General features: G+C 38.1%; 3 protein-coding genes across 3 annotated transcripts; 1 reads left to right on the forward strand and 2 right to left on the reverse strand.

Annotated features, from left to right (window-relative positions):
* Positions 1-10,514: 10,514 nt before the first annotated feature.
* On the forward strand, positions 10,515-13,600 carry LOC141638467 (haloacid dehalogenase-like hydrolase domain-containing protein Sgpp). Its single transcript, XM_074447881.1, has 5 exons — positions 10,515-10,804; positions 11,956-12,070; positions 12,546-12,697; positions 12,784-13,045; positions 13,196-13,600. The coding sequence occupies exons 1-5, from the start codon at positions 10,767-10,769 to the stop codon at positions 13,382-13,384; spliced, it is 756 nt and encodes a 251-aa protein (XP_074303982.1). The 5' UTR covers positions 10,515-10,766; the 3' UTR covers positions 13,385-13,600.
* Positions 13,601-14,315: 715 nt separating this feature from the next.
* On the reverse strand, positions 14,316-15,458 carry LOC141638459 (uncharacterized). Its single transcript, XM_074447873.1, has one exon. It carries the CDS (start codon positions 15,456-15,458, stop codon positions 14,316-14,318), a length of 1,143 nt encoding a protein of 380 aa, XP_074303974.1.
* A 1,164-nt stretch (positions 15,459-16,622) lies between these two features.
* On the reverse strand, positions 16,623-24,344 carry LOC141638460 (uncharacterized). The gene is made up of 2 exons (XM_074447874.1): positions 23,912-24,344; positions 16,623-18,052 (listed from the first exon to the last, which is right to left on the reverse strand). Exons 1-2 carry the CDS (start codon positions 24,342-24,344, stop codon positions 16,623-16,625), a joined length of 1,863 nt encoding a protein of 620 aa, XP_074303975.1.
* Positions 24,345-26,184: the final 1,840 nt, after the last annotated feature.

The raw sequence follows: 26,184 nt of genomic DNA on the forward strand, positions 1-26,184 counted from the left end.
TGCATAAACTAACATGTGCCTATTTGGCCGGTTAAGGATTAAAATATTAATCTTGACACGTTGTAACAAAGTCGTCAATTCGTCATACTGCTTGACCATTCAAACGACTTTTTACTCAATCATTTCACACCTTTTCATAACAATTAGTCTTTGCGGGAAGACGGGTCGGAGTAAGTGACGGATAATGCCACTTACAAAGCGAATAGGAGGGACAAGGTGAAAAAGCGCACCCCATGTAATTCCCTCTCTCCCCTATTTGGGTCAGAGAAATTCTTGGGTATACCGGGTGTACCATGTCATCGTACACCCTACCCAATGAGAATATTAGAATTAAATAAACTCTCCATAAATAATTGAACATAATCTTAATAAAATAAAAACAAATGCATCTCATTGGCTAGGGTGTACGAGATTCTTGACACCCGGTGGACCTTAGAATTTTTGATTTGGGTCATTTGTTAGGGAAAATGGTATCCGTTACTCTAAAGTGACGGATACGTGCCGTCACAAATGAGATTTTGTGTTTCCATAATTGCTACCCTTTTATGTTCTTCATTTTACAAAGTCTCCCTCTATTTCTTTGTCATATTTCACATCGTTTTCGGGAAGAAAGTTCAAAAAATCAAAATATGTGGATGATTGTATGTAGAGGTGAGCTTATGATTTAATGTTTAAGCTACTAAAACAAAAATTTAGCCTATAAATACTAATAAATTTTGAAATAAAAAAAAATATACATAATTTATTAAATGTAATTCAATACATAAGTTAATAACTTCAAATATTCAGTCAAAAAACGAGAGGAAATATGTATGTAATGGGACTCGAACCTGGGACAATAGGTAAAAAATCAAAGCATTTGCCACTAAACCACAAGATGTTTGTTATACATTTAATGAGATAACATTTACTTATCTATTACTCCCTCCGACCCAGACCAAAGGTAACAGTTACCTAAAATGGACGAACCATACCAAAGGTAACAAACTATAAATGGCATATTTTTGGACAATATAATCCTTATACCCTCCTCATATTTACACAAATGTCATCATGTGGCCCACCCACTAACTCCTTATTTAACTCACCTAAACCCATTTAATTATACCCACTACCTATGTGGCCCACTCACTTATCTTTCCATCTTTGCCCCTCCTTTTTACCTCTTTTCTTAAATAACCCATTTTTCACCATGTTACCTTTCGTCTGGGTCGGAGGGAGTATTCAACAATATTTGGCGTAGCGAAAATCCATCTTCTAAACCGATTTTCCAGTGTTTGGAATAGGGGCCGCCACCTCTTGCCACTAGGTGGGTTCGCCCCTGATTGGACGTGCTTTTGTAATATTTTAATCAAAAATAAATCAATGCCTAAGACGGGGGAGTATTAAGGCAATCTCTGTCGTGTGAATTAAAGAATAAATAATTATTAAGTATTTAACCTGTTTTAAGATTTAAAACGGATACTCTTCTTTAAACAAGACTTACGAATTTGAAAAAATGATGATTCATTGATTCTATAATACTCATAATGTCAAAAGTTAATTACATGTTCCATTACAATATTACATTTATATAGCAGATGTCAACGAACTTAATAAGTAAAGTTTTATTGTAGCTCCCTTTAGACCAAAAAAAAAAAAGTATTACTACATACTTCGTATTACGTTTATGCTAAGTTACACTTTAAGCCTTAAAAATTCTATGTTCAAAATTGAATTCCGATCGTCAAAAACTTGGATTTGTCACTGTCTTTATTTGTTGATATTGATTATTAGGACTTGTTTGATTGCCCCTTGTAAATCATGGGAGTTGAAAAATCTCATGAATTACAAAATAGAAACTTGTTTAGTTGCTCATTTTTTAGCAAAGTATAGGAATTTAATATTTCAAGGAGTCTCCAATTTCTTCATAATGGAGGAGTTGAACTACGTAACCCCTCTAGTTAATTGCAAACTAATGTGGAGTTAAATTCCTATATAGGCAATCAAACGGATTTGCAAAAATCCCATGAATTTCATGGGGGAATTTAATTCACACGAATCTGATATTTCTGTGGAATTGTATTCCAACTGGCAACCAAACGAGCCTAACTCTATTTATGACCAATTTAAAAAATCAGCACTAGACAAAAACCTCTCTCGCCTAAATTTATGATAAAATTTTTATATTTTATTTAGAAAAGGCTATACATTGAGTTAAGGGTAAGATAAGGACCTTAACTGATTTGGTAAATCACCTAAATGAATCTCTTGTTTACTTTTAGTAAGAAATACAACATAAAACCGATATGATGTAGAGAAAAGACGATTTAAGCCTACAATATTTTAATCACATGATCATTGTAGAGCGACTAGATTTTAATGGTTTGGTTATATAAAAATTGTATTTGCTAAGTTCCGTGCACCATTTTACTCAATCCCGCGTAATTTACCTCTGATTTTTCAATTACGCCCTTCCTTTTAAACACAAAAATTCTGATGCAAAAATTTCTCATCCTTCTCCCCCTCCCAAAACAAAACCAATTCATCGGTAAGTCGTAAATTTTGGATCTTAATTCGTAGTATTTGAATTTTTTTGCTATTTTATCAAGAATTAATTTTATTAACAAACATCTTAATATGATTTAATAAGTATTTAAAGAAAGGGAAATTTACAACTAGGGTTTCGATTTTTTTTTGTCGTTCAAGAAGTTCGATGTATTGGTGGCAGTAGGGTTGGCGGAGGATAGTTTGATCGTTGGTGTTTGGTAAAGATGCGTGGTGCGGTATAAGCGGTCATCAGTTGTTGTTGGAGTTGTTATACAACGTGCGGATAATGGTTATGAGTGCAGCCATTTCTGGAAACGGGATAATAAATCGGAAAAAGACATACACTAATCATCATCATCATCATCATCATTATCATCATCATCATGAACCTGCATCTTCCTTCTAAAGTCAAAATACCCACTTCGTAAATCACAATTACTTCATCATTGAGATTTATTAAGAAACGAGGTCATTCCCAAATTTCAATTAACATTTAATCAAATTTATCGCCGTAGTACAGTGTTCGTCTATTGGCGCGGTGGGCAATTGCGGCTGATGATTGGGATGGGACGAAGGGAAAATGCAATTAGTAGATTATACAACTGGTTGTATGTAGTTTATGTACAACCTTTTCAATGTTGTTGAGTTTTGTTATAAAGTTGTCGAGCTTTACTAACAAAATTGTCGAGTTACAATACAAAGTTATTGAGCTTAAGAGGAATAATTATTAAACTCAATAACTTTTTAAATTAGCTCAATAACTTATAAAATAGCTCGACAACTTTGTGTAAAGAACTCAACAACTTTGAGGCGGTTGTACAATGCTAATATACAACTGGTTGTAAGATAGTATTTGTGGGGAAAATGGGATGGTGTGTTCTCTTGTTGTTTTGAGTGTATGAAATGAGAGGGGTATACTCGGAATATTGGGGGAAATTGCGCGGGATTAAGTAAAATGGTGCGCGGGATTTAGCAAGTTCCTAAAAATTTATATAAAAGTATATTTGTGGTTTGCAGACTATCACATATATGATATATCCGAGAGTTTATTCAGTGTGTACTGAAGGTAGTGGCCGTGGATTTCCTCGTCACCAAAAAAAAAATCACATAAAAGTATTGTACATACTCCCTCCATTCAACTACACCATACCACTTTGCTTTTTCACGTTTGTCAACCCGTGTTTTACTCACTAAGAAAGTTGTAATGTGGAATCGAATGGTGGGAGTATATAATACTCCCTTCCATCCAGACCAAAGGTTACAGTTGCTTTATCACACTTGTCGAGACACGTTTTGTAACGTGTATATCTTTAGTTACACATTATTAAAAATTATAAAAATTTGATATTCTTATAGCATTCATGACGATAAATCAAACAAGATCTCACATGACTATATTTTGTTTTATATATTAAGAATAATATTAAAGGTTCCCTACGACCATAAATAGTGTCAAAAAGCTACTGTAACCTTTGCTCTGGATGCGAGGGAGTACATATTTTACGGGTATAAACAAACGGGATTTTCTGATCGCTCAAATCAATCCATCCAATTAGGAAAGTCTTACCCAAGAGCTGCATATATTTCTCATTTGTACGTAACTACAATCAATAAATAAATATAAATAAATAAACACCCAACTACTATATCATATAATTGTAGATATTTCTATGCAATAATTCTTAATTTAAAATTAATCGACCTTATCATTAGGGCAAGTTGTCTTTCCTATTTGTGACCAACCTATATATCCCACATTATCCAGGATATTATGAAGACGGTCATTTTTATCTGAAATTTTTAGAAGGGATATATGACCATTTAAAATGATCATATTTTTACCTAAAAATGTGACCATTTTTAAATAGTTATATATTAGTTTAGGACCCGTGCAAAGTTAAACGGACATGTATAGATAATGTATACATTTAAAACTTATTATCTCCTATTTACTAAATGATCCGTGCAATGTATGCACGGTACATATAGATTTTTACTTTTTTAGTGTATTATTTAGGAAATTTAAATTAACTAATAGTTTTTTGACATTCTCATCGTTATATTTTGATTTGAAAAATCAAAATCAAAATCGTATTAATCTTGAAATGAGTATTTTAATGAAAGTTTTTTTTACCAATAGATTAGTGGTGTTATTTTACAAAATTTTAGTGATAATATATTTTTAACCGCAACTTTTTTCCATAAAAAATCAATGAATTTTTATCGTATGGTTCGTTAAAAAAAAAAAAGAATTCTTTTTTATATCATAGAAAGACTGGAGATAAATTTGTGTAGAATGCAAAATACTAAATGACATAAATATATTAATCTAAAAGATTATGTGTATTATAGCCTACCATACTTTATAGAATATGCTAAAAAATATAACGTTATTTTAGGAAATATATTTAGGCGGGAAAACTTAGAGTTTCACATATTCTTTTAGTATATAGGAGATAATAAGTTTTAAATTATCATAGTGAAAGAATAGTTTTAGTTGGAATATACATAATCTTTTTTTTTTTTTTTTTTTTTTTGACAGCTGTAAATAAAGGTGTTACATTTTTAGCGCTTGTCTAGCCAAGCTATGCGCAACACTATTAATATGCCTCGGAATAAACTAAAACATAAACAATGAAAAGAATTCGCGGGCCCATGCATGTCTTCCATTATGCCGGCAATCAGATGATCTACTTTGTCGACTCCAGCAATCTCATTTATAAGTTGTAGGCAATCCGACGAAATATCTAAATGTAGCCAACCCACGGAGTTCGCCCAAACAAGCACATCCCGTACACCCATCGCTTCTGCCTGCAAAGCTGATTCTGCTCTAGTTTTTACCTGTCTTCGCATGCTACCGACATGTCAGATGTCATCTTAAATCCATTGAACTCCTCTCTCAGCTTACTCCTCACATGCTCAGGTACAAACTCTCTCCTCATAGCCCTCCGGAACTCTTCCCAAGGTATAGCAGGCAGCCCCTGCTTCGCTTACATATCCCTAGCATTCACCTTTACCTTGTCCCACCACTCACCTGCTGCTTCCCTCAAGTAGAATGCAGCTTGTTCTACCCTCATCTCATCCGGACAATGCACCAAATCTAGGATGTTCTCCATCTCTCTGTGCCAATTATCTAGAAGCATTGGCTCTCCGGTTCCCTTATACTCTTTCGGGTTAAACCTCGCTATGTAGAGACTGATCTTTGAGTGATCAACCTCCTTATCTTTCCCCACTCTCTTTAAAGCTTCCGTAAGAGCATCTTGGTGCTCCAACATCTTAACTATGTCATCTGTGGTCATGCTCTCAGCTCTAGCGTACATGGTGTTTCTCTTAGGCGACATCTTGAAACTATATAAGAAAAGGTAGACATAAACATACATACTATAACCCAAAACACGAATATAGCTCGCACTGAGACCCCACTCGATCGAGTGGAGGCTACTCGATCGAGTGCCCAACATACTCGATCGAGTGCCCCGACTCCAGAACCCAATCAGGCCTCCTGATCATAAACATACTCGACCGAGCTGACATGCCACTCGATCGAGTGACCCCTACTCGATCGAGTGCCCCTATGTACTCGATCGAGTACCCAAAAACACGGTTCTGACGAGAAAAACATCAAACTATCCACTCGATCGAGTTAGACCCACTCGATCGAGTACCTCACCTACTCGATCGAGTGCCCCCCACTCGATCGAGTCATGCAGATTCGTGTATACTGCCCGCATGTTAGCTCACTTTCTCAAACTTACTATGCAACCTTTATAACTCCAACATTATAATTAATACTACGCATGCAAATCTACGCAACTCCTCATATAATCAACAAAACAATCTACTTCATGTTATTAAAATGCCACATTATAAACACCCAACATACTTCTCACTCAATTCATGTATAAAACATATCTCTTCAACTCTTAACCATACTTTCAATTCTCCACATCCAACATCCAACAATTCACAACACATATCGTTATGTACACATACAAACCAAAAGACAACACATACGACCATGACACGCATCCCCATGTGACCGGTTCAAAATTTATAGGGCGAGTTCGCAACTTTAGGACGTCTCCCAAGCCTTTGCATTAGCTCCTACAACTTTTACCCCGGGTTCATTTTAATTGACTCCCTATATTCATTAGATTCATTGGTTACATGTTTCAGGATCGTCGCTCTGATACCACTTTGTGACACCCCCATACTGCAAGTGCCTTACCAGGACCACTCAGGTATAAAGATGTCACCATCTCGGTTTCCCGAGACAATAATAATCAAAAGACAATAACGAAACAACATTTAAATAGTAATGAAGTTTAAAGCGATTACAATCCAAATCCAAACTGATAAAATGTATAACACATATCCTCAAAACCAAAAATCTAAAACTACTCAAGTACTACAGCGGAAGACTCTAATCAGCTCGTGGTGACACATCCCAGCTAGCCCATATGCCTCTAATCATACCTGCTCAATAACTGCTCACCATCCCCGAATGGATCACCACATTTTTTCAAAACAAAGACGAGGTCAGTACTAATCACACAATTATATAATCACAATAAGACAGAAAATAAGACAACTCAATCGTCACACACAATGACCCGAACTCCATCACCAACTCTTCAAGATCGACTACACACTAAAGTGTGTAGTCCGCTTGAGTACCCATCGCAACAGTTACTCCTCGCCGCCGGTGGGGACCGGCCCGTTCCCACCTAAGCCCCACTCATCTCCGTTGAGCGATAAACTCAAATCCATTAATGTGCACATCCCTTCTGTGGCGGGTTCCACAGAAGGCGAATCATGGGCGTGAAGCCACTCCCGAAAGTGACTCCACTCAGCCAGGGACGCACCCCAAAGAACACAGACAGATACAATCACAACAATCACCAACAACCAAATCCAGCAATCGTCACAACATGAATATAATACTTTACAACAACCACAATCAACAACAAACCACATTATGTGACTAATGCGAGTAGGAAACCCTACCCGAATGCAACACAAGCAGACGGCCTCAACGGCTGTATCAAAACCTCTCCTCTACGAATCTTCCTCCTAACACATAATTATATAATTACTAACAATCACAAATCACCTTCAAAACCCCCAATTCCCAAAACTAGGGTTTAAACAAAGTTCATTAAATGCTATAAAATTGGTATGTAGATCTTACCCTTGACGTAAGGATCACTAAGATGCAAAGAACAATGAAATCCGACCTCTCAAGCTCCGAGATTTGTCAATAACACGGATGATGCGAACAACGTAGTTTCAATCTCCTTTTTAAGCTTATTAGGTTTGTAAAAGTGTTTAATAAAGATGACGATATAAATTATATACTAATCCGTGTTATTAACAAAACCCGTCAAAACTACACCCATTAACCGACATACTCGATCGAGTAACTAACGTACTCGATCGAGTGCCACTTACTCGATCGAGTACCCAGGCTACTCGATCGAGTACTCTACATGTAGAATACTGTTTCTAAAATCAAAACACCCTTACTCGACAGAGTAAGGCCCACTCGATAGAGTACCCAGAGATTCATAAAACCGTAGTATTACACTAATACTCAACAAAGCCCCAGAATATTCGCCAGAGGACATCACCCAGTTGAGAAATATGTGGGCCAGTTATGTTGTTTCATTAGTAGTGTCTCAATAGTTTGCTCATGCTTTATGTACGTGTGTGTATATATAGAGCCATTGTGTATTGGCTTCTTTTGTTTTTTTGAGGAAGTTGTGTTTTGGCTTTTGATCATCCTGTTTGTATTGTTTTTAAACTGGGTTTAATTGATCACGGGATGTAATATTTTGATGCAGGATTGAATTTTTGCAGTGCACAGCTGCTGTAATGCTATTTTTCATCAGTAGCTGAAAAAATAGCATTTCAGCAGTTGCTACAAACGCTGCTGAAAAAATAGCATTTCAGCAGCTGCTAGAACAAGCTAAAATCATTTTTTTTTTTTAAAAATAATTAAAAACGATAACGGTTAAAAACAACCCGTTGTAAACAATCATTTGACAACGGTTTTATTTAGATAAATAACCTTGACATATTTTCCCTCCCATTCAAACCGCCAAAAATATAAGATAACGAGCGATAAACGTTGTTGAGTTCAAAACTTTTACAACGTTTATTTAAGAAGAACCGTTGTCAAAGTTTCATCAATACAAATAGATAACGGTTACATACCGTTGTCAACAGATAAATATAACATCGGTTTTGCATGCAAAAAAGTCGTTGTTAAATTTTGACATTCAATTAAATAAGATAACGGAATGAACCGTTATTATATATAATATTTAACAACGGTTTGGAACGATAAAATGTTGTCAATAGTAAACTACGACAACGGATTTGAAGCCGTTATTAAGATTTAATAACGGTTTCTTAAAAGATTTTATAACGGTTTTTGAGTTGTCATAACGGTATTATAGATCTGTTATTGCTCTTATATAAAGGTCGCGTGTTAATTGTACAACCGTGGTATATATTTAACAACCGTCGTTGCAATAACGGTCTCGTGTTTCTATTTAAAAACGGTAATTGAATTATCTGACCGTTATTGAAGGTCTTATTTGGCGTAGTGAAAGTTCGTCATTCCCTAACAACAACAACAACAACAACAACAACAATAGAGCCTTAATCCCAAAATGATTTGGAGTCGGCTGGCATGAATTCATCATTTAGAACCGTCCATGGGTGAACGCATACCTCAAAATGCGAAAAAAAGAAGAAAAGAAATACTGAAAAACAAAAGGGGAGTGAAACATAATATAAAAGTCAGGTAAACATATAGGTTTTAAAATCGAAATCCTGAGTTTTTTTATAAAAACTTAGAATTTACATCGAGAATAAAGATTCAAACGATTTTGAAAACCGAAGTAAAAGTTAAGGGCCCGGAATACCTTAAAAGTGAACCAAGTATTAATATATAAGAAAGTTATTGATAAAAAGTGTAATAAATCGGAAAAGAATAAATAATTTTTTAAAAATTAACTAAAAACATTAAATATTTCAAATAACGTGAGAGACTAAAAATGCACATGTATCACTGCCCTCCATTGTGCCCTCTCCGTCACCATTCCCTCATCAAACCCGAGAAATCTCATATCGTGATGTATCACTCTCAGGCATGTCTGTTTTGGGCACCCTCTATCCCTAGCAACCTTTTCTGTTTCCTAGGTCTCTAGCCTCCTAACTAGTGCGTTATGTTTTTCGTCATTCCCTAAATGTTGGAGTTGTTGTGAAATAAAGAGATGAGAGGGTTGTAGAGAAAAGTTAGAGAAGATATTAGAGAGACAAAACTGTATTCTTATTCCATTATGAAGGGTATATGTATACAATACAGTGAGAAAAAGTTTCTATAAGATAATATATTATAGAGTATTCTAAGATATGGACATCTATATAATATCCATATAATAATATTTCATAACACTCCCCTTTGGATGTCCATCACTGAAAAAGATGTCTCGTTAAAAACTTTACTAGAAAAACCATATGGGAAAAATGCTAGAAAGGAAAAGAGTACAATAATCTTCAAACACACGTGATAATAGCTGCCTCGTTAAAACCTTTCCGTGGAAAACCCAGTGGGACAAAACCATAGATAAGGAAAAAGAGTATAACACGTGTTTACTCCCCCTGATGATTACATAACTTGATGTATCCATTCCAAATTATATTATAAAACATGTGCATGCATATGATATGAACTCTAAGTTCTAAATAACATATCCTAACTAATATGCAATGATGAACTTACTCTCTATATGCACATGATGATGACTCAAAATGCAAACTGTACAATTTTCTTGTCCAATATTCATAACTTCAATTGACTTCAGGTCAATAATTAGATATATAGTCTTGTCTCATTTATCTGTAGGCACCTGACATAGCCTTATTTAAAATGAATATGTCCGTCTTATGCAGAATTCGTGATTAAGGGCAGCCATACACTGTATTAGTAAGGCAGCGGTAGGCACCTGGCTTAAAAGCGTTGGTTATTCATCGAGAAAAAAAGAGAACAAATCATTTGATGTCTTGAGAATATACCCAACAACACACCATCAAACATTCAAACGCCAATATTTTCCCTTCTTTGAATACATTTTCTTCAATCCAGAGATTCCATCTCCCATAATACATTTTCAATCAGCTAATCGGATCAAGAATTCAGTATTGTTTTGGTTATTGGGTTAATCACCATGACAACGTCCTCCGTTGATACTTGTTCATCTGATTCGTATAATTTCTTCCTCTTTCTTTTTCTGTTGTTTTGATGCATCTTTGGTTTTATATTTTGCATCTGGTTTTGTCTTAATCATCGCCCAATTTCTCAATTATAGTTGGTTTCTATGTATTTTCTTTCCTTATTTTGTTAAGTTAATGATCTGGCATCAACTATTTATAGATTATGGTATCTTGTAATTTGGGTATTGGTTCATTTGACCTTTGCTTGAACTAGGCTCATTTGTTATGAGTAAGCTAGTTGTCCTATGTAGTCTAGTGGGCAACTCGTCGTGAATTAGTTTTGGGATGGAACCTCATTCGGAAAAATGTATATATTTAATGTTTGACTCATCTGTAAGGTGAGCTATTGTAGTGAAATCATAATGTTTGTTGTAGAGTGTGTGAGAGATGTAGCCTACGGTAATTTGGCAATTCATTGGCAGCTCTGCTATGTTAACTGTTGCAAAAGTCTGTAACTTTGTGGTGTACATGAATACATTCGGAAAAAAAGACGTCTCTGCATATGAGCGTCTTTGATTTATCAGTCTTGATGATGAATTTATGACTTCTTTCTTGTAGTCTTTACTCTTCACCATCTAGTGAATAAGGAAAACAACCAAACACACACTGAGTAAGGAAGGATAATTTATGACAATGTAGTTATGTAGTTTGTCAATGCTGTAGAACATATGTGCTGAGGCTTTATCACAGTTAATCATGGGGGGTAACAATTTTGTAGGCGCAGTAGCTCTTTACTTCCGCCATTTGTTATTATTCATTGTAATGTCATCTTATTTTCTTTCTTTTCCTATTTTTCCTACTAATTCAGCAAAACCGATGTCTCTTACACTCAGTCTCAAAATAATCAGCCATATTGGCCATTCATTGGCACATCTGGTATGTTAATTGCTGCAAGAGTCTGTAACTTGGTATACATATGAGATGGCTCTTCATTTATCGTCTTGGTGATCTATATGTTCATATGGCTTCCCTCTTGTAGTCTTTACTCTTCACCATCCAGTGAAATCAGTTATACTATGATCGTAGAGATAGTTGAATGCTTTCACTATGATGATAATTGAGAAGTATTCAACCCTTGTCAAGTTGCCTGTCCTTATAAATATGTGAAATTTTAAGTTGATTTTGTTGGTTTTGTGCAAGCAGCAAAAATGCTCTGCTCAAACTTGCTCCAGTTGAAGCTATCTTATTTGATGTAGATGGGACCTTGTGTGATTCAGATCCTCTCCATCATTATGCTTTCCGGGAAATGCTTCTAGAGGTACACCCGCGTTTGTACTTGATCATCTACTTTATTACCTTACTCATATTGTTTCATTCATTTGTTTACCTTTTTTATTCTGTGTGTGTGAAATTTTAATCAAAGGTAAACATATGAGTGTGACGGAGAGAGTAGTACATATGGTCGTCCACTCATGTCCTTTTGATTGACTCCATTCCCAGTGGATCCAAAGACTTGATTTTTGGATTATGATGAAACAACTTGGCAGTCTGTCGATGCAAATCATAAACGAATTTGTATATGGGTCTCTCAAAAACGACTCTTTATGTTTTAAACACATGGGTAATGTTGCGTGCATCAGACCACTTACCTCACAGCTGGTGGGAGCTTCTCAGGCACTTGGGTGATGCCGTTTTTTTATCTTGATTTTGCCATAATTCTGAGAATGCATAGAATATGCAACACCTTTAGTTGTTTGGTAATATAAAAAATTAGATCGTCTTCCCCTGATCAGATAGGCTTCAATGGTGGTGTCCCAATCGACGAGGAATTCTTCATTAAGAACATAGCTGGAAAACATAATGATGATATTGCTAGGGCACTTTTCCCGGATGATTTCGAGAGAGGTTTGAAGTTCACAGATGATAAAGAAGCCTATTTCAGGAGGCAAGTCTATATCTTCTCCATTCTTATCTCTTGAAATTCAGAAAATTCAATGGCTGACCCTTGTTATGCAACGTACTAAATCATAGATTGGTCAAAGAAGAGCTTAAGCCCGTGGACGGTCTCCACAAATTAGTGAAATGGGTTAAAGATCATGGCTTAAAAAGGGCGGCTGTTACAAACGCGCCGAGAGCTAATGCCGAACTCATGATTTCAATGCTCGGACTCACCGAGTTCTTCCAGGCTATTATCATTGGAAGTGAGTGTGAACATGCTAAGCCACACCCTGAACCTTATTTGAAGGGTCTGGAAGCAATTGGGGCATCAAAAGAGCATACCTTCATCTTCGAGGTTGGTCAACTAACGTCGTTAATCATTCACTATCTATCTGATAATCAACTACTCATGAAAGGACATTTGTAAATAAACATTAGTTTTAATCATCATTTGTGTTGTCTAATACTCCTATATCTTACAGATAATTTTGTTCTTGATTTGTAGGATTCTCCTTCTGGGATTAAAGCGGGAGTGGCAGCCGGAATGCCAGTTATTGGATTAAGTACCAGAAATCCTGAGGACTTCTTGATGGAAGCGAAACCAACATTCCTTATAAAGAACTACGAGGATCCGAAACTATGGGATGCTTTGGAGGAGCTTGAAAGGCAAGGTGGGATTAAAACACAGGTGTAGCTGAGATGATACGGCGATATGCTCAATCTATGATTCGTCAGATTTGGAAGATTTGTCACTGTATAACATTTAAACAATGTGAGACCAATTAATCCACTCATTTAATTCAGAAACTTAAATTTGAATATGTCGAAAGCACAATATTTTGTAGCAGATACATCTGCACATTTTTGGTGTTAAATAAGAAGGATACCCTGATCAAGTCCCACAAGAAAATGCAAATCTTGAATTTATAGAATGATGTCGGATTCTTATTCTTTGGCTACTATAATCCGAGTGTATATGAGAATTTGAATTTCCAGTCTTCATCAAAGAAATTGCTCAAGCTGCGAAAACTGCTCAACTTACCTCACTTCAAGATGATTATGAGCCTTTGCCGGATGTTAATGAAATCCAGGATGATCATTTCATTCACGGCCATCGACTAATTGCATTAGACAACCTGTACTTGCGGGATTTAGTCTATCATTTGTTCGAATAGAATGCGTTTTTCCACAATTCTAGCCGCCTCTTTTGTCTTTGCCAACATTCAGACAAGACGCCTCACCAAATCGACAAGCACAATCAAGGGAAAATGAACACTGACTATCCTTGTTTTGAGGTGACCATATTGTAATTGCGTATGAGCTGGTAACAAAATTATACATGTCAAATGATTCCTTGGTTATAGTTAGTCTTGATGTAGAAACTGAATTTTCAAACGAGAATGTTATAATAATGAAATGTTGGGTTTTAGCCTAATGATTGAAGACGGAACAAACTACTGGAAGAGCAGCATTCCGTGGAATATAATGCTACAGCCAACTAAATGTCAGATTGCAAAATGCAAAATCAAGTAAATTATAGTGAATGGATGTTTGCTCACTATTGCAGCAACTTTCAGTCAGAGAGAGATTTTTTTTTTTTTTTTTGACAATCGGGTTAACGAGACCTACATATTAATAGCACGCTTAACTATCCTATGAGCGGCTTTATTACAAACTCTAGGAACATAAGCAAAAGAAATACAATGAAAATTTGCCGCTAGATCGGTTATATCGTCAATAGTGTTCCTTGTCCAATGTTTGAGTTGAGAGAACCGTAGGACTTGGGCAAGAACCTGTAGACAATCAGAGAAAATGATAATATGGAGGATGTTGCGCGAGAGCGCCCACTTCAAGGCTTCCCTAATTGCCAAAGCTTCCGCTTGTTCAGCATTCTCCGCCATTCCTTTGATACAAAATGCAAAAACAATATCATTATAAAAAAGGATGCATCCGCCAAACCCAGCAGCAAACTCCTTAGACCATGCCGCATCCACATAAATATGAGACCGAGAGCAACTCACAGAACTCTGAATCAGAGGGAAGGGTACTCCATTCCTAAGGTCAGTCAAGTCCTCCTCCATCGGTGTTTGGAAAGCTATGGACCCCGGTTTCCCATCATCAGCAGAAAGGGCTAAATTAAGAGAGTCTTGATAAAGAAAGATAGCACCAATAGGGGAGCACTCGGTACTATCAAAAATTTTCCTGCACCTTACCACCCAAATAGTCCAGATGGTACACAAAAAGGAGAGACAAGCCTCATGCTTATTATCAGCCTTAACAAGAACAGAGAGCCAATTGAAAACCCAAGACCGGAGACTCAAATTATCCCCTGAATGTGCCCTAATCCCCAGGAGACTTCCAGCCCATCTGTTAGCAAATGAACAGTCCCGAAACAGGTGTTCCGGTGATTCCGTTTCTTGTGAATCACAAAGCACGCAAGCAAAAGGACCATCAAAGCCCCTCCTTAGGAATCCTTCCTCAGTAGGTAACGATTCCGTGAGAAGTTTCCATAAGAGAATGATCCAGCTTTTCGGCCCTGGCAGATTCCAAAGAATTTTTTGAAAGACACCCATACATGCAGCAGGAACTCTTGATCGGTCCTTTGGGGAAGCTGAAGTGTTCCAGTAATTTTGAAGAGCAATGTGATAGCCAATCTTAACTGAGTAATTCCCAGATGACGAGGCAGACCAATAGAAGATGTCGTTGCCTTCAGAGCATCGAATTGGAATAGCAAGAATGTCCTTCATGGAAGTTTCATCAAAAGACATAGACACAAGTCTATGGTCCCAAGCTTATTCTTTATTCAAATAAGATCTTTGATTCTCAAATTACACAAGTTGGGTGAATCAGTAAGAAGCTCAACACATCGTGGTCTCGGCACCGTTCCATGAACCCATTTAGTATTCCAAACACCAAGGTCAGAAAATGGGGAGAAGTTCCACGCTAAATGAGGTTTGATGAGTTGAAGGCCCCAAACAATACCTTTCTATCCCCACGAAGAATTACTCTTGCCATCGTTAAAAAGCATATCACCATCACGCCACTTTAGACCATATTTAGCACCAATAGACTTATAGAGAATAGAATCTGGGTGAGTGATCATTCTCCATCCAATATTTGCAAGAAGTGCTTGATTGAACTCCTTCATACGTCTAATACCCAGACCACCCTTCCTTTTGGGTTGACTTAGGAAAAGCCTACTACACCAGCTAATAGAGGGGGATTTCTTATGACCCGTCAACCAAAAATGTGACAAAATAGCATCTAATCTTTTTGTCACACTTACCGGTATTTTGAACACCGATAGAAAGTAAACCGAAAGGGAGGACAAGACAGAAGAAATCAAAGCCAATCTACCCGCCGGCGATAGAAGAATGCAATTCCATGAAGATAATCGCTTCCTAACCTTATCAATGATAAACTCAAAAATTTCCCTTTTACTTTTATTCCCACCTGAGAGTCCCACGTCCGTAGGGATACCCAAGTAAGATCCCAAATTAGTGCCACACGGTATGTTGAAGGTTTTCAAGAATTTTCGAGCAAAGGACAGACTAGAGCTCGAACTTAACATCATAGATGACTTATTATCATTAATAACCTGTCCGGAGGCATGACAATAATCCTTAATAACTTTGTCAAGGTTTTCGCAACTCTTAGAATTACCTTCAATAAAGAACATAGAATCATCCGCAAAGAGCATATGGGAGATAGGGATACTATTTCTGCTGATCTTTATTCCTCGTATGATCCCCTCCCTCTCCATACGTAGAATGTTTAACGAGAGAATTTCCGTGCACATAACAAAGATATAAGGGGAAAGAGGATCGCCCTGACGAAGGCCGCAACTCGGGTGGATACGTCTTGAAGGAACTCCATTTACCAGAATTTCATAAGACACCGTCGTGATACACTTCATAATCAGCTGAATGAAATTAGGGGAAACCCATCAAGAGAAGCGTGCCTCGATAAAGTTCGACCAACCGATCATAGGCTTTACTCATGTCAGCTTTAAAGGCCATCCTACCCATCCTACCACTTCTAGAAGAGGAAATTTTGTGTAATATTTCATTTGTAATTAAAATATTATCACCAATATTCCTCCCCGGAACAAAAGCATTTTGAAAGTCACCCACTAGTTTTCCCATGTACTTTTTCAATCGGTTAGTGATATATCTAGTAATGACTTTCATTATAACATTGCATAAGATAATCGGTCGGAAGTTATCAACTGTTTCAGGGGCACTAGATTTCGGGATAAGAACTAAGAAAGTCTTATTCAGAAAATCTGGTGAGCTATTACCATTGAGGATAGCCAAGGCAGTCCCAATAACATCATGCTTAATAAAATGCCAACACTTATGGAAGAAGATAGCAGGAATACCATCATGTCCCGGAGATTTTAACGGACCAAGTTGAAACACAGCCGTACGAACCTCCTTAGGTGTAAAACGAATGCAAAGTGCATCTCTGTCATCAGGAGAAAGGAACTCCTTATTAATACTGAACAAATTTTTCACAGTAGGGCGGTACTCATCAAAAGTGATCTGATTCGCACCTTCCTGAAAGAGTCTAAAGTAGAATTGGACAAATAATCCCTTAATTCCCTCACTATCAAAATTCCACTTCCCATTATCCATTTTAATCCCAGCAATGTAATTCCTGCCTGCCCTACCCTTAACCCAATTAAAGAAGTACTTAGAGCACGTATCTCCCTCGGTGTTCCATTTCATCTTGGCCCTCTGTTTCCAATATTTAGCCGAGACTTTAGCATACTCCACTTGACTAGCATATGCAGTGGTCAAAGTTCGAGTCACTCCCTTCGTCTCAATTTCGTGGAGCCCTTCAACCAAATTGTCATCAAAATCACTCCATTTCTTATTCCATTCTTTCCTCTTGGAAATAGACCAAAGACGCATACAATTTCTAGCTCTTGATAACTTACGTATCATTCTGACGGTGGCAGAGCCTGAGACAGGCTCAGTCCATTGGTTATGTACCAGGCGAATACATTCCTCATAATCCAGGTTCCAAGCCTCCATACGATAGGGTCTTCTACCATTACAAGTAATTAAATCTGTTTCAAAGATAATAGGCGCATGATCTGAAATTTGAATAGGAAGATGAGTAATATGAGAATTCGGAAAAATATCATTCCAATCCCACGATCCATAACCCTTATCAAGACGTTCCAACACTACACTATGATCTTCTCTCTTATTACACCAAGTAAATCTTGGCCCCTTATACGGAATATCCATCAGAAGATGCTCAGCTTTCCATTTATTAAAAAGAGCAGCCCCCGGAATCCGACCCTTACTACCTCCCCATTTATCTTCTTGATAATCAACTTGGTTAAAGTCCCCTTAAAAGGAGGAAAGGGTTATCAAAAGATTGAATCCATTCACTAAGATCATTCCAAACAGCTTCGCGTTTATGGGTGACCGGTTCTCCATAAATAAGACATAAGTACCACAAACTACCGTTACATTGCGTGACTTTGATAATAATGAAGTTTTGACATGCTAGAAGACATTCAAAATTGGCATCATGTCTAAAACCAAACCAGAGACCTCCTTTGGTTTCATCAGCATCGACACCAAAACTCCGAGAAAACCCAAAAGAACGAAACATAGGATCAACTAAAGCTACTTTACATTTTGTCTCAGCTAAGAAAATAAAATCAAAATACGTACTCGAAAGAAGCGCCCTAGTCTTAGCGATTGTAGGGGCAAGGGGATTATTAAATCCCCTAACATTCCAACAAAATCCTTTCATAAAGAGAACAACCACCACAGCAATACCAACCAACTCCACACCAGGCTCATAACGACACAACCCAACGATTCCCCCACCACGAAACCAACCCATAAAGGCTCACCAGAGGCTGTCAGAAGAAAACAGTAGCCATCCAAAAGTCTCACAAAAACCCAGTTGAAAACCGGAGCGAAAAGGCCACTACAAACCCTTACCAAAACAATCTCAACCACGCACAACTCATCCAACCAGCACTAGAGGAAACCAATTAAAACCCGCAACAAACCCAGGAACAATAAGTAACAAACCACAAGACCACAGCCACCCTAAAAGTCGAAATAACACCAACATGACGCAAGCCACCAAGCCAAGGGTCAACCCAGACCCTAACCATAAAAGACATGAAAACAAGGAGAGGAGCACTTAACAGAAACCCCGCAAAAGACACCCAATTTCACCAAACGACACCTCCCGAGACCACCGCCATACAAGCAAAAAGGCCGGACAAAGGGACGACAAAGACAAAACACAAGAGACACAAAACACAAGAGACACAAAACACAATAAACAGGATAAACAGGCCAAACCAGGGGTGGGGGGAATGGGGGGATCACCCCTGGGATGCAAATATGGTTTTCGGTGATAGTACAAGGGTACGGAGGGACGGGAGTCCGACACAGATGGGGCAAAAGTTAGACCTAACAAACGGTCTAGAAACATCTCATTAAACTAAAAATGGAACAACCAAAAGCTCTACACGCCTTCCATGAACAGCAAAGGGCATGGAAGACGAAACCCCTCGGAAGAGCACAACTCAAACCACCAGGCCCGTACACCAATCCTTCCCGCACGCACCAAACACCATCACAGGGTCACCGAAGACAAAGAAGGAAGGCCACAACAGCGAAGCCGGCAGCATGAGCGACGGCAACAAACACGATAAACATCAAGCTCGGCAGCAACAAGCTCGAACCATTAAAAGAAAAGCAATTTCGACCGATTGGTTGACCGCATACAAACGTCGTGGTTTAACAAATCTAGTGAGTGACGACCCAAACCAAAAAAACTCCATTGTTGTTGACGGGTTATTCACCTCACTCGGTCTCACCAATCTTCTTCTACAACCGTAAACAACGTAGCATCCCCAATTAACCTGCAAAATCAAACTTGTAGCATTCCAAATGCGACAAATTGATTTTTAAGAGATTTCTTCAAAAATCAATCAAAAGAATCAAGGGCGCCAGTATCAGCAAATGCGAAATACAAGCTAGTGACACTCTGATATCGCCACTGGTTCATAAAGACCTTGCTTACCCACATTAGCGACAGACGAGTTGAGACGATGATGTACCGCACTTCGCACTCCAAGGTGAACCGCAGACGGGGAGAAGGAATAACGACGGCAGGCGAAATCGATCCGCCGGAGATGAGCAAAGACACCGCCTCATCTCCGGCGGACAGCCGGTCGGTAGAGGAGCGAGGGTGTCGGGTGGTGGCTGAATGTGGCGGATTAGGTTAGGGTATTGATTTGGGGGTTTTTAATTTGGGGGTAATTTGTAGCTTTTTGATACGGTCGTTATGTACAAAAAATAAATACCTAAGTACTACTAACAGAAGTCAGCGGTAAGTAGGGTCGAGCTCCACAGGGAGGCGGTCACTATTCACTTGTCTACTCGGTCTGTCTGATGTCACTATTGGGGGTTTTGAAATATTTTAACTAAACTAATAAGATTAAGTAAGAGGAAAGGGAATAAGAGAAATTAACAAGAGAGAGAGAGAGGACTAGGACTTCGGGTCATCAATGAACGTCAATCAATTGCAGCTAAGGTCACAGATTAGTCGATGTGTAGGTCTAAGGGGCAACGAATATCTCCTTTCGGTCTCAATTCGCCCTAAAATGCTATTAGCTTAACTTTCGCCCTCACTAAAGCATCCCATTGTTCACTGCGGGTCTCACCCCTTCCAACCTTTCGGTCTAGGTCAAGGCTTACCAAAATTAAAAGGCTAATTGCATCGATTCAACTAGCAGGATACAATTAAAGCGGTGATTAACAACATAGACTAAAACAACAACGACAATCTATGAACCTAATTAGCAATTAACATTCAATCATTGAATCACCTAATCCTAGCAAAGATAATTAGTTAAACATAATAAAAGAAAGAACAGAAATAAAAGGGAGAGAAATAAACATTAAATAAAATGAGAGAAAAGGGAAAAGAGAATGTTACAGTGGAAGAGATCCAGAAAATATAGAGAAAATAATATCCAGCAGTAAAACAGTTGACAAGAGAGAGAAGAGTAACGTGTGATGTGTGTGGAGAGTTACAAATGACGTCTCCCCTTCCTATTTATAAGAAAAATAGGATTTTATTTAACCTAATGACGGATTAAAGCTAAAAGCCCGAGCCCATAAGAGAAACCACTCGATCGAGTGGTTTAAAACTACTCGATCGAGTAAAATAAAGCTTAAACCACTCGATCGAATAGAAAATCTACTCGATCGAGTAAATCCTAAAATGCAACTACTCGATCGAGTAGAAAAAGGACTCGATCGAACATAATTGTACTCGATCGAGTACTTTCCACGCACAATTTCTGCTTTGCTTGACCGAACTTCAAACAATTTGCCATTTCTTCGTTACTTGGGCAAACAGGGCGATTCTGGTGGCGTTGGAAATATAAGAGGACAAGCTTTAATCTCCAATTAGAATAACCTGAATATCAATTGTAAAACTCGAGATATGGCTCTTCAAATTAGGCACTAGCAATTTAAAGTTCTTCCTTTGCTCGCCTAGCTATCTTTCTTCTTTGCGCATCTCAAAATAGCTATATAAAATGCACGTATCATATCTCCCCAAACCAAACCTTTACTCATCCTCGAGTAAACTAAATACAAACTAATGGAATGGAAAAGATAACTCAGAGCTAGCTATTACTTGTCTACTTAAACCAGTTTAATGCAAACTAAAATCAACAGTTACAGCTACAATGATCATTACGCAAACGAATTATAAGATGTCCATAAAGAAAGCTGGCCTATCGACCCTGCAAGACCAACAAAATCGGACTCTCACGTGGTCACTCTTCTCTCATGAAGCAAAGGGTGAAAGTATATGTATAAGAGAGAAAGAGAAAACAGTCACTCACCTAGACTGCGACCTACATAACATGCATGCAACAAAAATGATAGACGATTCAAGTACCATACATACATTCCAACCAACAATATCCGTCACAGCCGAGGGCTTACAAATGATATGGGAAAGTGAGGTTCAGGTGAGAAAAGGCAAAACAGATTATGAAAATGTGAAGGTAAAAGCTCCAAGCTAGTTCCTAAACAAGGCCATATAAGACCATCCGAATCTCAACTGACTGTAAAATAAACACAAGTGCCCTTCTTTGGCACAAAACTCACTACCCAATACACAATCTCCTCAAAATGATATGAATAAATGGAGGAGGGAGAACGTCACAAAATAGAAATAAGCACATACGGACTCAAAATCAAGCCAGCTAAGATTTTCTATTTTTTTCTTCTCCTGGTTTCTTACTGAGTACGTGATTTTTTTTTCACGTAAATCTCTTTTTTTTTTTCTTTTCAATTCTTTTTTTTTTCTTTTTTTTTTCTTTCTCCTTCCTTTATTTCCACCAACTGCAATAAAATACACACGGCCAAACTGCAGACGATAAAATGTACCACAAAAGACAAACTAAACTAGCTTGACTAGGCAGGCTCAGTTTTAGATGTAGCTAATGGGTCAAAAAGGCAATATTTGGCTTAAGTGGAGCTAAATGGGTGAAAAATATAGGAAAAAGGAAATTTGCAAGCACCTCCCTGCATATGACACCGACCACAAACCCGAACGTATGCAATTGACAAGAAATCGAATTTCATAAATGTGCAAAAGTAATAAACATGTTATGCAAGGAGTACTACTCTCAATTCCTATGTAAACCGGTCATGAATGTCACCAGTTATAAGGCTCTAAAACTCAGAATTTATAGAGTACGTTGCCAATTTATCAGGTCAAGTCTAAACAGTCAGCTAAATTTTTGACATTAACTCGTAGATATGCGCAGGACTAAACTAATAACTGTCAATTAGATGCAAGGCTCAAGTAAAAAAATGACAAGTTAAAGTGCAATTTCATCACGGAAATCTACCGTTCCGACTCAACCTATATGCAAAAATAAACGTGAATATTTTATTAATTTTCGTTTTTTTTTAAGAACAATGCATATGAAATATGAAAATTAAACGTGATAACAGGAATGCAATAAAAGCTGAATGCAGACACAGATATGGATGCATAACCTCCCCAAACCAAACCTTACAATGCCCTCATTGTACCCAAAAATACGGAAAGGAAATGCAAACTAAAAAGGAGAGAGTGGAGATGCGGAAAACATATAAGATAACGAGAAGAAGGGACCTCCCCAAACCAGCCAGCAACATGGGAGGTCGCAAACAGCTTCATAGTGGCGTCATAGGAAGCGAATCAAAGCAAGAAAACTCGATCGAGAGAACCGATTATTAAACAAAATAAAAACTGAAATGTTTGAAAAACAACTAAAAATAAAATCTCCGGGTTGCCTCCCGGGTAGCGCTAGTTTCAGACAGGTCCTAGCTCGACCTTATTTTCTTCGAGCCTCTCTGATTAAACCTGGTCAAAACAGCTCAAAGCGCGCAGCAACCGATCAAACAGCTGCGCATGTGCTACACAAAATGTAAGTAGCACCACAGTAGAATAGAAGCATAGGAAATAAAAATATATAAACATTTAAGTCTAACAAATTTCCTATGAGAGTTCCTAAATTTATCCACGAAGTATAAGAGCTCAGGAGCAATTAACAATAAATTAGGGTATCGTTTTAGTTTAACAGATTTAAGATGACATGAACGGTGAAAAACTGTTAAATTAATTGACCAACTAGGAGGGGGTATAGCATTAAAATACGAAGCATGAGTCAAATGAGGCGATGTACTATTAGAACCAACAATAATAAAATTATCGTTAACTACCTCGGGTTGGTTGCTCTCAATGTCGGAATCACTGATAAAGGAAGATATTACCTCTTCCGTGCTGGGAGCAATCACTAACTCAATTTCCTTCTCGTCACCCTCCTCTGTGGAATGCGTCCCGTAAATCGCAGCCTCTAGCGCATCCAGCTCGGCTTTGAATAGGGAAGATTCACCGTATCCATTATCTTCATAAAAATCGTCGTCTAAAACTAACCCAAGTGACGTTGCATTGCTCTCTCTAGCCAAATCAGTCGATCGAGTGGAATTGTTACTTGATCGAGAGCTTTCTTCACACAAACCATTCGATCGAGTGGTTAAATCTACTCGACCGACTTCCTCATCATAGAATTTACTCGATCGAGCAATGTGGACTGTTCGATCGAGTGGGTTAGGCTGGACCGTGGTGAAGTGCTTGAGAAAAGCTTCGTCTTCATTATCACCTTCAATTTTCGAGTCATAAATGTCTTCATCATCACTAGACAACTCGAGCCTTTCATGGGAAAGACTACTGACAGGAAAAACAGCATATTCCATCTCTGAGTCGCTATAATCCAACTCGGCAGCTAATTGAGCTACTTGAGATTCAAGTAGCTTGAGGTGAGCTTCCCTAGATTTATCGCTTTCTTGCATTTGAAGCGTAAGTGCTTTTAGCATAGACTTCAGCTCGGCAGCCCCTTCATTCTCTTCAACGGGAGGAAGGGTTTGTTGTTGCGGTGGCCAGACAAAAGGAGGCTTGTGATAGCCTCGTTGATAGGGTAGATGTGGCGGCACAACTACAGAGGAATGGCTAGCTCGTCCACGGAGCCTGAACGCGTAGACCTCGTCATTTTCTGCCATGCAAAAGGCTGCATTGTGCTCACAAAGACACCACATCTCCGTAGTAAATCACTCTTTGCGCCATATAATGGAACATAGGTGACGGGTCAAAGGTACTCAAGCCTTCCCTTTGACGATCTTTCACCTAGAACTGTCTAGGTAGGACCTGTAGGGCCTATCAAAACAACACTCAAGGAAAAAGATAAGAACTGCCTCAAGGAATAAATCCCTTGAGGCTAAAGACAGACAAAAAGAAACAAGTAAATAAATAGTTGCCTCCCCGGCAACGGCGCCAAAATTTGATACGGTCGTTATGTACCAAAAATAAATACCTAAGTACTACTAACAGAAGACAGCGGTAAGTAGGGTCGATCTCCACAGGGAGGCGGTCACTATTCACTTGTCTACTCGGTCTGTCTGATGTCACTATTGGGGGTTTTGAAATATTTTAACTAAACTAAAAAGATTAAGTAAGAGGAAAGGGAATAAGAGAAATTAACAAGGGAGAGAGAGGACTAGGACTTAGGGTCATCAATGAACGTCAATAAATTGCAGCTAAGGTCACAGATTAGTCGATGTGTAGGTCTAAGGGGCAACGAATATCTCCTTTCGGTCTCAATTCGCCCTAAAATGCTATTAGCTTAACTTTCGCCCTCACTAAAGCATCCCATTGTTCACTGCGGGTCTCACCCCTTCCAACCTTTCGGTCTAGGTCAAGGCTTACCAAAATTAAAAGGCTAATTGCATCGATTCAACTAGCACGATACAATTAAAGCGGTGATTAACAACATAGACTAAAACAACAACGACAATCTATGAACTTAATTAGCAATTAACATTCAATCATTGAATCACCTAATCCTAGCAGAGATAATTAGCTAAACATAATAAAAGAAAGAACAAAAATAAAAGGGAGAGAAATAAACATTAAATAAAATGAGGGAAAAGGGAAAAGAGAATGTTACAGTGGAAGAGATCCAGAAAATATAGAGAAAATAATATCCAGCAGTAAAACAGTTGACGAGAGAGAAGAGTAACGTGTGATGTGTGTGGAGAGTTACAAATGACGTCCCCCCTTCCTATTTATAAGAAAAATAGGATTTTATTTAACCTAATGACGGATTAAAGCTAAAAGACCGAGCCCATAAGAGAAACCACTCGATCGAGTGGTTTAAAACTACTCGATCGAGTGGTTTAAAACTACTCGATCGAGTAAAATAAAGCTTAAACCACTCGATCGAATAGAAAATCTACTCGATCGAGTAAATCATAAAATGACACTACTCGATCGAGTAGAAAAAAGGACTCGATCGAACATAATTGTACTCGATCGAGTACTTTCCAGCGCACAATTTCCTGCTTTGCGCACGGAACTTCAAACGGCTGCCATTTCTTCGTTACTTGGGCAAACAGGGCGATTCCGGTGGCGTTGGAAATCTAAGAGGACAAGCTTTCATCTTCAATTAGAATAACTTGAATATCTGTTGTATAACTCGAGATATGGCTCTTCAAAGTAGGCACTAGCAATTTGAAGTTCTTCCTTTGCTCGCCTAGCTATCTTTCTTCTTTGCGCATCTCAAAATAGCTACATTCCCGCTCCAAATTCACTCTTCCTCCAAATGCATGCTAAAAGGACGATAAAAGGCTCGATTTCACTATTTTCTGGTCCATTCCTGCAAATAGAAAAAAACAAACCAAAGTAGCATATTCGGGGCATTTCGTAGCATAAACTACGATAATAGCATAGAAATACGTGTATAAAAAGGTCTAAAAAGACTATATAAAATGCACGTATCACTTTTCTCTCTCTACGGGTGTGGACAGCGGGGGTGCCTACGGGGGCGCTTGGGAGGAAAGAGGAACAAGCGTTTGCATTTTTGTTGGAGTCGCCACCAAT

Source organism: Silene latifolia, unplaced genomic scaffold (genome assembly GCF_048544455.1).
Source record: "Silene latifolia isolate original U9 population unplaced genomic scaffold, ASM4854445v1 scaffold_20.1, whole genome shotgun sequence".
Taxonomy (NCBI): Eukaryota; Viridiplantae; Streptophyta; class Magnoliopsida; order Caryophyllales; family Caryophyllaceae; genus Silene; species Silene latifolia.

Bases quoted from the DNA above. Each gene is read 5' to 3' on its own strand.
- LOC141638467 (XM_074447881.1), top strand. From the start codon at position 10,767: ATGACAACGTCCTCCGTTGATACTTGTTCATCTGATTC. The intron at 10,805-11,955 runs GTATAATTTCTT...TTGTGCAAGCAG, and splicing joins GATACTTGTTCATCTGATTC to CAAAAATGCTCTGCTCAAAC. The intron at 13,046-13,195 runs GTTGGTCAACTA...CTTGATTTGTAG, and splicing joins AGCATACCTTCATCTTCGAG to GATTCTCCTTCTGGGATTAA.
- LOC141638459 (XM_074447873.1), bottom strand. From the start codon at position 15,458: ATGTCTTTTGATGAAACTTCCATGAAGGACATTCTTGCTATTCCAATT.
- LOC141638460 (XM_074447874.1), bottom strand. From the start codon at position 24,344: ATGTGGTGTCTTTGTGAGCACAATGCAGCCTTTTGCATGGCAGAAAAT. The intron at 18,053-23,911 runs GTGATAATGAAG...CCTCCTTTTAAG, and splicing joins TTATGACTCGAAAATTGAAG to GGGACTTTAACCAAGTTGAT.